At 40.0% G+C, this 19015-nt stretch overlaps 1 protein-coding gene across 2 annotated transcripts in view; it reads right to left on the bottom strand.

The window, feature by feature from the left end:
• Positions 1–13957, bottom strand: part of LOC108708617 (disco-interacting protein 2 homolog B) — a 126380-nt gene extending 112423 nt beyond the window's left edge. The window contains exon 1 of one of the 2 annotated variants that reach the window (XM_041582566.1): positions 13617–13957. In XM_041582566.1, coding sequence (XP_041438500.1) covers positions 13617–13701 — 85 coding nt within the window. In that variant the 5' untranslated portion in view covers positions 13702–13957. The remainder of the gene's footprint in view (positions 1–13616) is intronic. The other variant, XM_018247507.2, reaches the window with a different exon arrangement.
• Positions 13958–19015: the final 5058 nt, after the last annotated feature.

Genomic DNA, 19015 nt, shown 5'->3' on the forward strand with positions numbered 1-19015 from the left:
GTCTGTTAATTGGCTCATGTGACCTAACAAGTATAGTTTGTAGGTATGTTTGTGAGTACAGTGAATCCTATGATCCCAGGGGGCGGCCCTTATATTTTAAAATGGCAATTTTCGATTTATGATTACCCAATGGCACATACTACTAAAAAAGTATATTATTATGAAAATGGTTTATTTACATGAAGCAGAGTTTTACACATTAGCTGTTTATGCAACATCTTTTTATAGAGAATTACATTTTTGAGGGGTATAGGTTTTCCTTTAAAAACAATCACAGATATGACCCACTGCCATATTTAAGCAGGGCACTGGTCCACCTTGTCACAGAAGAAAGTATCATAGCTTTTTTTCTGCAAAGAAATGAAAATAGAAGTTGCTTAATGCAGAATTCCCCTAATCTTTCCTTCCTGTACATCATGCTTTAGATATTGTAGGGAAAAATAAACAACTTGTGCTCAGACTCCGTCCTATAATGTGGCCTACAACTCCAGGAGAGAAAGAATCCAAAGCCAAAAGAAAATACATTTAAAATGTGTAGTTTTAAAAAAATATCCATGCCTTTACAGACTGGATACAGGAGGTTAATAAGTAATAAAGGAACAGTAACAACAACAAATGTAATTGTTTTAAACTATTAAAAATATAATGCAGTATTGCCCTGCACTGGTAAAACTGGTGTGTTTACTTCAGAAACACTACTATTGTTTATATAAATAAGCTGCTGTGTAGCAATGGGGGCAGCCATTCAAAGGAGAAAAGGATCAAGTTACACAGCAAATAGCAGATAAGCTCTGTAGAACATAATGTTATCTGCTATCCACTAATTATCCTGTGCCATATAGCCTTTTTTCAATTTCTGCCATTGCTACACAGCAGCTTGTTTATATGAACTATAGTAGTGTTTCTGAAGCAAACACATCAGTTTTACCAGTGCAGAGCAACATTACATGATATTTCCAATACTTTAAAACACTTTCATTTTTTGGTATTACTGTTCCTTTAACAAGGTTTAATGTTCAAGGATAGGATACCAGTTTCCTGTGTCATATATATCTATAGATATATATATATATATATATATATATATATATATATCTCTATCTATAGATATATATCTATCTATAGATATATATCTATCTATAGATATATATCTATCTATAGATATATATCTATCTATAGATATATATCTATCTATAGATATATATCATATATCTATATAAAATCGATGCAGGCATCAGCACACTCTAGTAAAGGTGAATTAAAGTGTTTTTATTTGTAACACAGCATTGTCCAGCGTTTCAGTCCCACCTGGGGACCTTTATCAAGGACCTTTACTAGAGTGTGCTGATCCCTGCATCGATTGTATCATTCCAATTGATCGTGCACCTCGCCTGCGACAAAAACAGAGTGCGGAAACCCAAGCATCTTTACACACACACACACAACACACACACATATAAAAAGCGGTTGGAAGCCGGCAACTCGTGAAACGATGTGTACTGTGCCTGGGTGCAGCCAGCAAAGTCCATAGAAATCCAAAAATAGGCGAGTACACACAGGTCTTATGAAAAATAGAGGTGAAATTTGTTTAGCAAATATATATATATAAAAGATGATTCTAGAAAAATGCTAATTCAGATGTTGCCTTTATGTTTTGACACTTGGGAAGGGCTTCTGTATGTAAAACAAAGCTCACAGGACACTATCTGTCCCAAAATGCTAATGGAGAGCAAGGACTTTTCTATCTTCTTCTATACACATAAATAGAATGTATTGAGTGTTCCTTTCGTATTACACCATTACACCATGATATAACATAATAATAGCAGTTGTGACTCAGAGAGAAGTCTCTCAAGTGAGTACCATCAATCACTAGTGAGCATTCAATGGATGCTACTGATAATGTAATGCAGGGCCTGCCCCAAATTACTAACTTTTGACCTGACTTTCTAATGGCGCTTTTAAACAAGCCACAATGTGGCTACTGTAACAAATCTATAAGAAAGCACAGTACTTGCTGATGATGAGAAATCATAAGTTCAGTCTTAAGGGATGAACATTCATCTTATTCATGACGGCTGAAAATAGTACATATCAGTGAGTTCCTGCACATGCCAATGACTGCCCAACACAGAAAGACCAACTGGCCAGACCCTGTTTATCAGTGTATGGAAGTTTTGATGGGTTCCTTGGATCGTACGCAAGGGTAGCTGCATTTTATCTACAAAAACACCCATTAAGAGAAGCCAATTATCTTCTATGAGGAAATGAGCCCCTGGGGTGGCAGTGGATGTAATCTACTTAGATGTTGCTAACGCATTTGATATACCTGTAGTACCACAAAGCAGGTTAATGATTTAATTAAAGGGATTCTGTCATGATTTTATGCTGTAGTTTTTATTTCTAAATTACACAGTTTACGCTGCAAATAATTCACTCTACCATATAATATTTTATTCCTGAACCAATAAGTGTATTTGTTTAGTTGTAATATTGGTGTGTAGGCAGCCATCTCAGGTCATGCTTGCCTGGTCATGTGCTTTCAGAAAGAGCCAGCGCTTTAGGATGGAACTGCTTTCTGGCAGGCTGTTGTTTCTCCTACTCAATGTAACTGAATGTGTCTCGGTGGGACCTGGATTTTTACTATTGAGTGCTATTCTTAGATCTACAAGGGAGCTGCTACCTGGTTACCTTCCCATTGTTCTGTTGTAAGCTTGGGGGGGGGTGATATAGCTCAAATTTGCAGTACAGCAGTAAAGAGTGACTGAAGTTTATCAGAGTCACATGACTGGGGGCTCATGGGAAACGTACAATATGTCAAGCCTCGTGTCAACTCATCACTAATGCACTGGGGTTCATATGGAGAGGTTGAACATTATGGACCTTTTTTTCGTCCCTAATAAACTATGTAACTCTGCTGCTCTGAACATATTAATAAGTCAGCCTTCAGATGCACAGACATATAATACGTATGAGAGAAATACGTTTACACTGCGAGAGTAAATATGTGACTATAAGATTAGCCATACACTCCCAGAGCAGGATAAAAGAGAAGCACACACAGTATATTTACAGAAACATTACACTAGATTACTGACTCCATGGAAGTGAACAGCAGTAACTTAGTGACAGGAGGACAGGAGAATGCAAGGAGAACACCCCAGCTTCAGACATGGAACATCTCACTACAGTTTTCATTCAAAGAACCAAAGCAGTCAACCAGCACAAAAAGTCAATGTTAAGAGGACAAAAGCTCTGTATAAGTAAATGCAGTGTGCACAATTCCTGAAATACAGCGTTAGCCTTTAGTCAGCATGACACGCAGCTCTTGCTCTTTCCATGATTTCACACCATGAATATCAACAACAGCATAGAATGTATCGATATAATGCTGGAGGTTCCAGCCAAAAATATGTAATTTGTGTAATGTGTAATTTCTAATAATATATGTGGAGGTGTGGGCAGCAGCTGGAATTTTAGCCTGTATGCTAAAGCTTTGCTAAATATAGTTTCATCCTGGACCTCGGCAGTAGTTTCCATGTAAGGAGTTTTCCATTATCATATATCAGCTAAATATTGCCTTGAACATGGCAGAGGCTCTGAAATGCGTGACAGGTAAGGCCAGGCAAGGCACTTACTGCTATAACTACCCACTCTATATATTCTATTCTCTCTAGATCCTCTCACCCTTAACTGCTTTATGGCAGCCATCATCGTCATGTGCTAATTCTCCATCCATGAGCCAAGAAGCAACATCAGAAGATTATTGTCGTTATATATATCTAGCTGACATATGTGGCAACGCTTTCCAGTGATTACACATCATTCACATCAGTCCCTGTCCCAGTGTAGCTATTTCAATCTAAGTCCCCATCACATCTCTATAGGCCCTATTGGTTAGATAGGCACAGACCCACAACTAAATGCCTATTGTGCATGAAACGTTTAGGGCCTCTGGAGAGGTGTATTTTTTATCTTTATCAATAAATATTGCTTTTACCTCTATAATTGTGGTCCTGTGGATTCTGCATCAATTTCATCAGGAGCCAATAAACCTGCCTTTATAATTTTGGAGTGTGGCAGGAAACCCAAAGGTAACCATTGAAAGCACATGTAGAGCAAGAAAGTCTCCACAGCAATTGGATGTCTGCAGTGCACAATGTGGCAGCCCAACAGGCAATGTCTCTGTCTGACATTCCGATAATAATAGATCTGTGGATGACATTTTGATCAATATATCTTCTTAGGATTTTAAACCTTGAAAAGTACATTTGGCCAACATCAAGATTATTATTATTGCAAGGCTAGCAATTTTCTTTTGTTAAATCATACCAGGATTTTCCACTGTGTAACTACTTGGCTTTTAAAACAGCCATTTCATTCCATGTTTTTATGAAAAATGCTCTAGGAATATTGCTGAAGGACACACAGGCAACTGACCAAATTCCCACAAGCCCCATAGAGCTTAAAGGAGAACTAAACCACCCATTCTTAAAAGTCCCCACTGGCCCCCCTCCCTGCCTCCCCCCTGCACAGTCTTAAGCTGGCCATAGACGCAAAGATCCAATCATACGAATCCTCGATTCATACGATTTACGGACCGTGTGTGGAGGCATTTTTCGGTCATTTGGTCGATCAGACAGGTTTCTGTCGGCTGCTGATAATATCTCGGCATGTATTGCCGATCGTACGATTTTCAGAGGGAGACTGTCACCAGCTTTGTCGGACATAACTTTTGTACGATTGCTGTCAGTGGCAGAACATCGGCTGATCTGTTCTTTTGTGCTTTATTTCATGGAATGGTTAGTGGCAGGTCGGGAGATGGGGGAAGTGCAATCGTTCCATGATTCGCACGATCGTATCTTTGCGTCTATGGCCAGCTTTAGGGTTAGTCCACACAAGGAAATACGGGGAGATTTAGTCGCCTGGTGACTAATCACCTCTTCTTCTGGGCTATAATCTCCCTGAACTGTCTTCCCATCCGCTATAATGAAAAGTCGCCTGCGCTAAAGCACACGCGGAGCTTGGTTTTCCAAAGTTTCCTCTCCCCGAATATCCTCATGTGGACTAACCCTTACCCCTGAATTCTTTTCTCTCTAGAAATAGCGACCGCACAAGCGGAGTGAGCACAGTGGAGCTCACGGGCACCATCTTTTTCTTTTCGGTAATCTTCGCAAAGCGAGCAGTATTCCAGTCCACAACTACTGCACATAAAAAGAGACGGAGATTGCCGAATGGGAGAAAGAAGACACGAAGATTGCAAAGAGAAGAAGATGGCACCAGTGAGCTCCACTGCACTCACTCTGCATGTGTGGTCACTATTTTTTTACAGGATATCTCAATGTTACATTTGATTTTCTGCCAGTCCTCAAAGGATGCATGACTGCTTTAATACTATGGGTCAGATTCAATTCAGTGAGAAAAATCTTTTCTCCTAGTTCACTTCCAGTTTTTCCCCCATAGACTTCAACAGAGTTTTCAAGTGATAAACCTGGAAATATGTTTTTTCTGAATTTGAATTGTATCTCAAATTGAATCTCGTCCATGATTTTTCAAGTGATAAACCTTTTTCTGAATTGAATCTGGCCCATTGTCAGCAGAAGGATACCCAGCTGAAGTGACATGTTATATATCTAGGGTTGCCACCTTTTCAGAATTGTTTTACCGGACTGGTGGGGGGCGGGAACAAAAAGGGGCGGGGTGTGAAGTCAAAAGGGGCGGTGCCGTGTCATAAAGGGGCGTGGCCACACCACCGACACTTCAAGACGGCCACAAAAGCTATGTTTTTACAGGGGATTGGGGGCAGGCCGAGGGGTCGGCAGCTACATTGCCGGTAAATTTGTAATACTGGCCCCAGACTTCGCAGGTGTTTTACCGGCTAGGCCGGTAAAATACGGCTGGGTGGCAACACTATATATATATCTGATTTACAGAATAGGATTGACTGTCCATACGAAAAGGGCGTGCAATATGCTAGTTATATGTTCATTAAAATGCACTTCCTTTTTTTGTTTTAATAAATGTTTGCTACAGCACATTCATAGTTATGTATACAGACAGAAGCTTCCTTACAGTGCAACTTGTTCGATGGAAGAATAGATGACTCAAAATACAAGGAAATACTGCAAAAAAGATCTGTTGCAATCTGGGCAAAAGTTGATCTTTCAGCAGGACAATGATCCCAAACTCAAGAGCAAAGTACAATGGAGTGGCTCAAGGACAAAGTGAATGTGCTGCCATGACCCAGTCAAAGAACTGAGCTGCACAAGAATCATCTTCGCCTAGAAGAAGGAGCAATTATCACTCCAATGTATTACTTAGCTGTGCAGCGATCAGCTCTGGCTCTATTTCACTCTCCCACAGAACGGACACTTGTTCATTTGTGCTGGAAATTCCCAGATCTTAATGCTACAAAGTATAAAAGTTTCTCCCTGGGAGCAATTTAGACTGATTAAAACAAGGTCCATTATTATATATATTTCTACTTCAATTAAGGGACTTACTGCCTCTTAATGATGTATTTAGTCTGCTCCTGTATTATCCTGTATTATATTAAGGACTTCCCAAAATTGACTTCGGGTCTCTAGAGTAAATTAAAGCTGCATTTGATTGTTTCCAGTATTACAGCTAAGTGATACATTAGAATAACACGTGTAGCAGAGCAAATAGATACAAATCGTTGAACAGAAAGCAACTCACAAGAAGCTGTAACAACACTCCCCTGTTTTAAAGGGGATGTTCACCTTTAAATTAAATGTTAGTCTGATGTAGAGAGTGATATTCTGAGACCATTTGCAGTTGGTTTTCATTTTTTATTATTTGTTGTTGTTTTTTTTAGTTATTTAGCTTTTTATTCAACAGCTCTCCAGATTGCTATTTCAGCAATCTGGTTGCTAGGTTTCAAATTACCCTAGCCACCATTCATCGATTTGAATAAGAGACAGGAATATGAATAGGTGAGGCCTGAATAGAAAGATGAGTAATAAAAAGTAGCAATAAGAATACATTTGTAGCCTTAAAAAGCATTTGTTTTTCGATGGGCCCCATTTGAAAGCTGGAAATAATTAAAAAAAAAATAATGAAGACCAATTGAAAAGTTGCATAAAATTTGCCAGGCTATAACACTTGGGGTTATTTATCAAACTGAATTTTTCTGATTATTTTATTTAAAAAAAGTCTGATCAAATTAGAATCCACGATTTTACCTTATTTATTATTAAAAAAAGCTTGATGTAATTGGATTGGAGACAAACTCTAAAAAATCAAGTGAAAACTCGAATCGTATGTTTTTTTCAGATTTTTTTCCAGAATTGCTACTTTTTTTTAGGGCTTTTCCCCAAAAAGGCCAAATTTCTCTGATTTTTCCCCGAAAAGCCCGAAATAGTTTGATTTTCGGGCTAATTCCAGCTTAGACCACAGAAACTTCCAAATAGAATAGGGACCTCTCCCATTGACTTATATACAAACTCATCAGGTCTGAGATGGCAGATTTTTATATTCTGACTTTTTGCAGCCTCAGGGTATAATAAATCTAGAAAAATACAAGGTTTTTTTCCCACTAAAAATTCTTTAACTTTCGGACTTATAAATAACCCCCTATAAGTTAACCACCCCTTTAAGCCAACGGTAAACAGATCACAAACCAATCCACTGCCTTCCCCCTCCTGAACGTATGTAGCAGACAGGCATAGGACCAACCCGCCAGCACTCACACAGTAGATTTTATCACAAAAATGAATAATTTACAGTTTCCATACCAAAATCCACTGTGTGTGGCTGAACCCAAGCAGGGGAGGCAGGGGATTGGCTTTTCTACACCAGCTAAAGCAATTCATGTGCAACTGGAGTTACCTTTCAAGTAACAGGACCAGATTGGGTGAGACAAACACAGGTAATGCTCAAATGCCCATCACTGGAATTGTAGCCTTTCTTCTGACAGCAGCAACAAAACAGTACAAACTGGATATCACGTGGCTAATGACTGGCTTGCAATATGGGCCTTTGCATATTTATCAGGACTGCAAACCTAATCTAACCTATGCCTACAGACATATGGGCAATCGCCAGCAAGGTTATTCTGGCCCAAGAAACTACCGACTTGGACTAGAGTCGAGAGCAAATGTCAGCCTGTTTATGAAACGCTAAGTATCGACTCCCATCTAACTAAACTACAACACATCAGACCAAATGACTTGTGAATGTGACTTAAAGGAACAGTAACACAAATAAATTAAAGTGTTTTAAAGTAATTCAAGTAAAATGTACTTTTGTCCTACACTGCTAAAGTTATGTGTTTGCTTTAGAAACGGCGACAGGAAAACGATCCATCATGCAGCGCTCGATTTCTCCTCCACGGCTAACTCCTATAGAAGGCAGGGATGAGAAATCGAACGCAGCTTGTGTGCAGGGACACCGTGAACAATACATTAGAGTTAATCTACAAAGACATGCATCAGATTGGCATAAAGAAATCAGAAGATAAGACGGGTCACAGTTCTCCCTGTGCAAAAAAGAATCTACCACAGACCACACTGGTGACTGTTTGTGGGTAGAACTGATAGATAAGCACATGCACAGATCAGGAAACAATAAGCAGGAATCTCTGGAGTGGCTTTGCTAACACCCTGAGAGGGGGAGGTAAAAACTATAGATAAGGATTCATGACTTTGAGCCAACCTTCCCTGAGTGACTGTGGTACAGGAGAAATAAACAAAGTTCATAGGAAGAGCCCTATAATTGGCCCAGGGGTTTATTTATTCATTTGCATTACAGTATCCCCCCCCCTCACTTCATAATACAGGAGGGTGTCACAGTATCAGCTCCCACTAGCGCTGTTCTCTGAGAAACAACCGCACTACTGAGACTAAGCAGATTATGACTGAACATGGTGGTAATCCCCTTACACCCAATGATCATATCAGTGTTTGTATAAGGCCATCTGCCTAAAAGATTTACTGGCTCCCCTGCTTGACCTGGTCTTTAGGCGACAACTATAAAAAAACAAAAAAAACAAAAAGAGAGAGAGATCTGAACCTGGATTGGACCCAGGGCAACAGCCGTGTGTGTGTGTGTATTTAGACTGTCCAATGTACTGGCACTCACAGGGTTTGATTAGAGAGACAAATAAAATATAAGCCGACGTTTCGGTTCCGCACAGGAACCTAACATACAGGCATGGGACTTATTATCGAGAATGCTCGGGACCTGGGGTTTACCAGAAAAGGGAACCTTCTGTAATTTGGATCTCCATACCTTAAGTCTATTAAAAAAATATTTGAAGGAGAACTAAAGCTTAACTAAAGAAGTAGGCTAGATGTTGAACATTATATTTTGAGCTTCTGTACCAGTTCAAGGCAACCACAGCCCTTCAGCAATAAATATCTGTATCTCTAAAGATGCCCCAGTAGCTCCCTATCTTCTTTCTGCTGATTCACTGCACATGCTCTGTGCTGCTGTCACTTACTGAGTTTAGGGACCCACTCACAATATACAGTACACATAGAATATAAATGTCACAATATAAGGTTACAGATAATTACTACATGCCAGCACAGAAACCAGTGCAATTAGCATCAGAATTTAATAATCAGCCCTGTAGCATCAGCTTATATTACAGACCAACCTCATTTTCTGCTTGATAATTTGTGACGATCCCTAAGCTTAGCTTCTCAACAGCTGCTCAGAGCCCACTGAGCATGTGAGTGTCACAGACACTTTCCTTTTCCCCTGTGACAAGTTTGAAGTCCTGGATCATTGCTGCTATTGACAAGTTAAAACTTTAGGCTGATGCAATAAGTTCTGTATATAAATGATGGCATTGTTAGCCAGTCATTTTTAGGGTTTAGTATAAACATTAATTAAACTCAATAGGATTATTTTGCCTACAATAAGTATTCATTATATCTTAGAAGGGATCAAGTACATGGTACTGTAAACATTTGAACTATTTGATAATAATGGAGTCTATGGGAGTTGGCCTTCCCATAATTCAAAGCTTTCTGGATAATGGATTCCATACCCATTTATTTTCACTATTTGAATTAATTGGTTCCCAATCTGTCACCGTGCACCACCCACCTTGTTGTACCACTCTGGCTGAATGAATAGAACCACATTTTTATGTGAAGAAATGAGGAAAGCTGGCACCCTAGGCATAATAATTTTATTTTCTGCCTGGAAACATTTTATCACCAAGGTACAAACATGTAGGAATGCAGCTGGAGACACCCAGAGATTGGAAGTCAAAAAAGGAATTCATTGTCCTGCAACCCAAATGACTGGACCAGAGGAAGAGCGCAGGCAGCAGTCACATACGTTAATGACGTGTTAGAGGCTTAGAGTTTTAAAGGAAAACTAAACCTTATGAACAAATACTTAACCAACAGATAATGATATATCATTAAAGTGACCAATGCAGTTCTAAGCAAATTAATTGGTTTGCGTATTTGTGTATGACTGATATTCAACACCAGCATGATAGATACAAGCAGGGTATGTATGCATTAAAGTGCTCCATCATTAAGTATTCGCGGTTTGTGCATTGATTTACCCCAATTAACCACAGCACAGCCGTTTAAAGGAAAACTATACCCCCAGCTTCCACTGGCAGTTAAAGGGGTTGTTCACCTTTCTAACACTTTTTTTAGTTCAATTGTTTTCAGATTGTTAACCAGGAATAAAGACTTTTTCTTTTTTTTTTTCTACTACATTACATTTTTTCTTTTTTACCGTTTTTCCCAAAATCTACGTTTAAAGTTTAATGTCTATGTCTCTGGTGTTCAAGTCTGGCAGCTCAGTAATTCAGGCGCAGACTATAAACTGCTACAATTTTGCAACATTTAGTTGATACATTTCTCAGCAGCATCTCTGGAGTATTAGTAACTATTGTATCAATTCTATTCTGCCAGTAATGAAACTCAGGGATTTCGCTCAGCAGGGACAAAGATAAGAAATGTATCAACTAAATGTATCCATTCAGAACAGTTTACAGGGTCAGTGACCCCCCTCCCAGAGCTGCTTTATAAGGTGAAAAATGACACTTCAATTTGATAAAAACAGTCTCACATAGAATATAGAAAGTTATTGGAAAAAGTCTTTATTTCTGGTAAATTATCTAAAACCAACTGAAAGGTTGGAAGGTAAACAACCAATTTAAAGGGCCAGTTGAAATTAAATTCTGATATAAAGAGAATTGCTTTTTTTTTTTTTTTTCGAAGCTCTTCTCGTGGCTTATATTTTCATTCCATGTGGTTTCTGAATCTAATGTTTTGGTCTGAATTTCATCTGTACTTCTACTGCAACTATCTCAGAGAATATTGGCCATTAGTATCATGTGAGTACATATGGTTTTCATGCAACATCTGTTTTTTAAAGAAAAGGGTAAAAACTAATAAAGCTGGTCCCGTGAAATTTCTGACTGCAGTTTCCAATTTGTTCAGGGGTGTGGGTGCCCAGCCACCTGCAGCTGCCCCATATGACATGCATGGTCCCATGTGACCCCACTAAAATGGGTTCAACTGTATAAATCAACTGTAGGACTTCATTGTTCTGCTCTGCCTACTGGGTAAAACCATGTCTGTAAGATATAATGTTCAGTGCGTGAGGGAGTGGATTCTAGCAAATAACTTGCAATAGAGCTTATGGGTGAGAGAACAAAGATGTTAACCAGAATGGCAGCTTTCACAATTCAAACATGTAAATTAATAAGGTTTCTTGGGTACAGTAACCCCTAAAGCCATATTTTCCTGCACAGAATAACAAATGCCATTAGTATACTCAATGTTGACAGAAAAACAATATATCAAGGTAAATATTTTATGGAGCAGCAGTGATTTAGAGCTTTAATGTTATTAGGACACAGCTTTTCCTATTACAATATATCAGGCACGGTCCTTATTTCATAATAATCTCACTGATGCATGAGACACAGGCACGTGGGTTTCTCAACCAATAAGCAGGGAGTGACGCTCTGTGCCATTGCTTCTGTCCAAATGACACCTACAGCAGTGAAAGGGTTAACACAATGCCTTTATAAAGCCATTCATTTAAGCCTACTGTGCCGTTATCAGCTTCAAATGCAAAATTGCACCCCAGGCATCCATCTCAGGCAACTCCTTGGTGAGGCCAGGACTGCTAAGACATTGATGATGAAGAAGAGGAGCTACAAAGACATCGGCGCCTTTCTCTGTGCCGGAGCCACAACTGCGCTGACTCTGCAAAGCAGGAGGCCTCTTTGTTTCACCACCAGACGGAAACCACATCTCCCCTCAATTAATTCGCTCTTATTGATAAGATGCCAATGCATTCCGCCGCTCCATGAGATACGTTATCCTACACAGAAATCACCAGCTTATTCCCAGGGTAATGTGTTTAATCTAAAGATACAGGAGGCTCTTTACTGAAACCACATACAGTGCCAGGCTGACTCCTCCATCAGTACAACAAATGCATATACAATATCCTAGCTATCAATTTGGGCAGAAGAACTAACTAACACTCTGGGGGTGCAATTCCCTATATGTATTTGTGCTTTGCCCCTGCCCTGCAGAATTGCCCAACGTCTCTGAGCTCCAGACGCAGAGACCTACATTGTGAATACAGCAAGGCATGCATTCGGCTGCACTGTATTCCTGAGAGGCACATAGGAGGTTGTGCGCTCTTGCACCCCTCTGCACTCATGTCCACATAAACGACTCATGCTACATTCAGTGTTGGACTGGGGCGCCAGGGGGACACCAGAAAACCACAGACTCACTCTCCTACCAATTTATCCTGCTGTCTCAGCTACCATTCTTTATTCTCCCAGTCTCTTCTCTTCCTCCCTCCATTCTCCTTATTGTTCTCACCATCATGGCCATGACACAAGCATACGTGGCCCAGTGGTTAATATGGCACTTTGGATGCCAGTAAAGATGCCAGTGGGCCAGGCTAACGCCGACTGTGTAGTCACTCATTCTGTAGGCTGGGGAAGGGGAAACACATTTCCCTGCATAACATAAAACTTTTGAGGTATGGTGGGCCCTGTGATCCCAGATCTATCCTCAGATTAATTCTGAATGTGCCCAATAACAGGAGCATAGGAAGCGACCCATAATAACAAAGAAAATCTGGACTCCCAACAGTGAGTAGTGGGGGAACTCTATATAAAAATATGAACAGCACGAAATGCATAAGGCTATTTACTCTGCTACTGCTGTTCAGCCTGGTGCAATGTGAATTATTCCTGTTTTCCTGCCATATAAAGGGCTCGGCTGTGATTGTGTGCAGAGTATTATAGAACATATATATATGTGTATGTATAAAGCATCATGCTGTAACACAGCTCTGTACAAGGGCAGGAGAGTGGCAATAAGCTGTGACACAATAGGGGCTGTGCAGCAAACAATCCTGCTGGGTTGTCACATGTTGAGAGTTGTAGTTGTACAGCTGCCCACAGTCACACTTCCCCATCTACACTGGCATGTCCATTGAACCGAACCGTGTCCTTTATTTAATCCTATGTCTGACAGTAGGACTACAACTCCCAGAAGCCTCTGATAGATCGAGGTGTGTCTCCCCCCACCATAACAGTCAATGGGATCCTGAGATCCCCGGGGAGGTGCTGACTCCTCTCTTACCTTCTGACAGCTCGAGCTCCAGTTCCGCCAGCTGCTCTCTCACCTCCTTCGGGAGGGCGGACAGGTCGAAAGCTCTCTCCGCCATGGAGCCGTCGGTAACAGCGGATAATAAAGCAACGGGGATTGAATCACCCAGGTCTCAACTCATCGCTCTTCCCACGGCCGCCATGCCAGGCCCAGCCTCATGTCACATGACCACAGGCACACGCATAGACATCTGGGCTGCCTGAGCAGCGACAGGGACTAAGTCTCTCGACCCCTACTGGACACTGTGCGTACTGCAGCTCTCAGCCCCGGCTGGTTTGTGGGACTTCATCTTAAGAATTGGAGTGACACCTGTCGGACAGGACGGGAACTGCATCGCTATAATGTGTGGGGAGGAAATGTTTGCAAATTTGCACCAGTTCCGTAACCCATGGCAACCAGTCAGCTATATGTTTTATGATCCAGCCTTTTGACTCGACAGGGCATTCATCCCCAGAGAACTTGGCTCCGTTTTAGCAACAGCATCATTTTGAATATATTTGGATTAATCTCCTATGGTTGTACCAATGGAAAGCAGACACAACCAATCACATATTAGGGGATTCCTGGACCATAATCCTTTACTCCTAGGTCTCTCTGTTCTACCCAGGTACTTAAAGGACCAGTTACACCAAAAAATGAAAGTGTCCTAAAGTACTGAATATTTAGGGGGTTATTTGCTAAATTCTGAATGCAAAAATCACGTGATTTTTTTTTTTAATAAAATCTGACTTTTAAAAAATCATGAATTTTTCGGAATTTAGTAAACCCCGAGGATGGAAAAGTCAGAAAATCTCAGACCTGCAGAGGTTGCATATAAGTCAATGGGAGAAGTCCCAATGATTTTTTCATGTGCACTGGGTTTTCGGGCAGTACCGTGAAGTTTTTGGGTGAAAATTACAGAAAAAAATTGTGAAAATCGGATGAAAAAGTCTGAAAAATTTGTGAAAATTAGATTTTTTTCCCGCAAAGCAAATTCTCTGGAAAATGTAATAATTAATAAGCGTGAAAAACCCCGAACGGATTTGATCGGAGTTTGAAGCAGAAAATGTTGAGATAAATTCGGACTTTTATAAATAACCCCCTTAATGTAGTGTTGCCCGAAAACTCAGGGTTTGATAAATCCTGAAAAATTTGTGATTTTTAAAAAATCCGATTTTATAAAAACAATTCACAAATTTTTCGTGATTTTGTGAGTTTAGTAAATAACTCCCATGATGTAGTATTGCCAGAAAACTCCGATTTTTGGGCAAAAACTCAGAAAACTTCGGGGTATTACATGAAACCCAGAGCACATCAAAAAATCATTGGGACGTCTCCCATTGACTTATATGCAACCTCGACAGGTCTGAGATGCCGGATTTTATGATTCAGACTTTTCCATCCTACTGGTTTAATAAATTCCGAAAAATTCATTGTTTTTTACGAATCCGATTTGATAAAAAACAAATCACAAATTTTTCGTGACTTTTGCATTTGGAGTTTAGTAAATAACACCCATAATGTAGTGTTGCCCAAAAACCAAGATTTTTGGCCGGAAACTTCGAGGTATTGCACAAAACCCAGCGCACATTATAAAAATCATTGGGACTTCTCCTATTGACTTATATGCAACTTCGACAGGTCTGAGATGCGGGATTTTATGATTTAGACTTTTCCATCCTCCTGGTTTAATAAATTCCGAAAAATCTGCATTCACCCAATTTTCTGCAGTTTTTTATTATATTATCACCAAAAACAATATCAACGTTTCGGGGGGGGGGGAGAGGTTTCACCAGTACATTATATTGTCTTTCCTTTAATATGCTTCCATTGTTTGGTATTATTTTTCCTTTAAGGCACAAATAACATGAGTTTGTTGAGCACCTGCTGTGAATATAAGCACTATCCTTGAACCAGTGCTGCTCTTTCCCAGGACCATACACATTTGCACTATAGTAACATCAGAGGGAGAAACAGTACAGAAACAGTAAAGTAACACTGAAAATATTATTGTACTGTGCAAATGATCCTAGACAGCCCCAAAGGACCACTGGGAACTCATAAAAGGCTTTTTCACCCACCTCCAAACACTTTTTTCAGTTCAGTTGTTTTCAGATTGTTCACCAGAAATAAAGATTTTTTTTTTTTTTATCAATTGCTTTCCATTTTTTATTTTCTACTGTTTTTCTAAATGTGAAGTTTAAAGTTGAATTTTCCTGTCTCTGATTTTTCAGTCTGGCAACTCAGTAATTCAGGTGCAGACTCTGTACTGTGACAATTTGCTACATTAGTTGATACATTTCTCAGCAGCATCTGTGCAATATTAGCAACTATTGTATCAGTTCTAACAGCTGCCTTTAATGAAACTCAGGGATTCTGCTCAGCAGGGACAAAGATAAGAAATGTATCAACTAAATGTATCAATTTAGAATAGTTTACAGTGACCCCCCAGCTGATTCAGAACTGAAAAAAGTGTTGGAGGGTGAAGAACCCTTTTAAAGTTGGCTTTGCAGCACTCAGAAGAAACAGATCTTAGGTCCATGTGCTTTTCAGCGAGGATCAGCACCCCATCCAATGAAGTGCACTTTCCATGTCCTGTATGGGCGCTTTAATGTGCCTTAGAATATAGATTGCATATTTGTGCAATTTATGTTTGCATTTGGGCTTGCTCATGGAAAGTGTAGAGGGAAGATAGAGTCCTTGATGTAGCTGTAAAGCAGACTAAGGCGTTTATTTACTAAAGAGAGATAATGACTTGTGCCAGAAAAATTGATGATTTCCTAAACTGCACCTGTACAGCAAGCCTTGTACTTGGCCAAGGAGACATTCCTCACTGCAGTTTCATTCCCAATAGGCCTAAACAAGGCAAGAGTCTTGACCTGCTTGGGTTTCACATGACTTCTATAGCATAATTTATAAACACAAGCTGCAAAGTGCCAGTGCAGCCATCCTGCACCTACTGTATCATACACAATGGCCCCTACTGTATCATATGCAAGTGCCCCTACTGCATCGTACGCAAGTGCCCCTACTGTATCGTACACGAGTGCCCCTACTGTATCGTACGCAAGTGCCCCTACTGTATCGTACGCGAGTGCCCCTACTGTATCGTACGCAAGTGCCCCTACTGTATCAAACACAAGTGCCCCTACTGTATCATACGCAAGTGCCCCTACTGTATCGTACACGAGTGCCCCTACTGTATCATACGCAAGTGCCCCTACTGTATCGTACACGAGTGCCCCTACTGTATCGTACACGAGTGCCCCTACTGTATCATATGCAAGTGCCCCTACTGATGCTGGGGAAGCATGGAGCTACCACAATCCTCAATGTAGCAATAATTCCAGGTTCCCACAGCAGGCTTGTGCAAAAGCAGTGTGATGCAATGCCCAAAAGTGTTACCCTCAATTTGTTTTGCAAACCTGCATGTGTATTGTGTTCATTTCAGTGCATCAGAATCAGCTGCAGGGAGAACAACTCTCAGTAGCTGCAGTTATAATGGAATTCTTGGCAATGCACAATGATGGGTATAAACAAAGAAAGTCAGCTTGCATCTGAACATTGCACTTTGCACAATACGTAGAGTTTAGAACTCTTCCAGCATCTCTCCCACCTACAGAGAACCTTTGCAACATCCTCAGGCAACCAATATTGGGAAAGGATTGCAGCTAGAGAAACATCTGCCAAAAACATAGCAGCCCCAGGGACCCCGACCCCAGCACTCACTGGCTGGCAGGAGGTGTAAGTGAATTAATATTGTGTGGAGGGCACACTATTGGTGCAAAAGCTAACTATGCATGTACACAGGCAACTATTGGCTATTACCCTTCTCTGTGACATCATTTGGGTGTAGCATTCCAGTCATCAAGAGACTATATAAGCCTGGCTAACTACTACCTGCGCTTGGTCACTAATGATTTGATCCTTCAGACACTCATGCCTGTTCCTGGATTTCCTAGTTCCGACCCCTGCTTAGTTAGTTGCTCCCCGACACTTGTTCTGACCTCTGGCCTGTATATTTGACTCTGGCTGCCACCTGCTGCGACCCCTGCCCTGTATATTTGACTCTGCCTCTGTTTGCCCTGACCTCTGACCTTTTGGATCCAGTATACTATCTAATGAGCATGAGAAGTTACTCCTCAAGTAAATCTGGGGGACAGTATTTCCTTTGCTAGGGAAAAGCAAGGTTCCCAATGGGATCACAGGTGCCAATAAAGTTGACAATATCATCAAGTTTGCACATGTGCCGCAATTTAACTAATGTTTAATATGAGTAACATAGTAAGTTAGGTTGATAAAAAGAAATGTCCATCAAGTTCAACCTTTGGGGGGGTTATTTATTAAAGGTTGAGTTACTTTTTTACCAAAAAATGTGAGTTTTTTGAGGGTAGCTTCAGTAAAAACTCAAATTCTTCAGTATAAAAAAAATAGAATTTTATGAGATCAATTATTATCCAAAGCTGCAAAAAGCCAGAATCTGCCATTGACTTCTACATGAGACAGGAGTATTTTCAGAGGTACCTTGAACCATTTGAAGATGTTTTTAGCCTTCATGATTTTTGGGTCTTTTTTTGGTTGTTTGCGCTTGAAAACTCGATCAATTCGACTTTTTTTTGCCCTATAACTCAATCAATATGAGTATTCAAGTTTTTCACCCGATTGCATTCATTTCTGTTTTTTACATTAGTTTTTGTCCTAAATAAGCAAACATTCAAGCTGTGAGTTTATTTGATTTAGAAAAAAAACTCACAAACTTGACCTTTCATAAACTGTATAACCCCCTTAATCTCTATATATAACATTCCTAACTGCTAGTTGATCCAGAGGAAAGCAAAAAAAAACCCCAAAAAAACAACCCTTGTATGAAGTCTCTCCAATTTGCTTCATAAAATGGGACAATCCAACCCCTTTTTTAAGCTATCTAATGTATCAGCCAGTACAACTGATTCAGGGAGAGAATTCCACATCTTCACAGCTCTCACTGTAAAAAAAAAACATCCCTTTTGGAAATATTTGAAAGGTACCTTCTTTCTCCTAACTGGACCCTCTCTAATTCAATAATGTCCTGTTTGATCACTGGAGACTAAAACTGCACGGTGTATTCTAGCTTTAGAATAAACAAATATTAAAGGGGTTGTTCACCTTTGAGTTAAATTTTAGGATGTTACAGAATTGCCTATTCTTGCAACATTTTAAATTTCATATTGCTTATAGTTTCTAAATGATAAACTTTACTCTTTCCAATTCTCAACAGTTGGTCACTGTCCCCAGCAGCAAAACAAAACATTGCTCTGTGAGACTACAATTATATTGTTCATTATAGTTTTTAATTTCCTATCATTCAATTCAGTGCCCTACTATTTTTATTTCACTATTCATTCAAGTCACTG

This window comes from Xenopus laevis, chromosome 2L (genome assembly GCF_017654675.1).
Source record: "Xenopus laevis strain J_2021 chromosome 2L, Xenopus_laevis_v10.1, whole genome shotgun sequence".
Taxonomy (NCBI): domain Eukaryota; kingdom Metazoa; phylum Chordata; class Amphibia; order Anura; family Pipidae; genus Xenopus; species Xenopus laevis.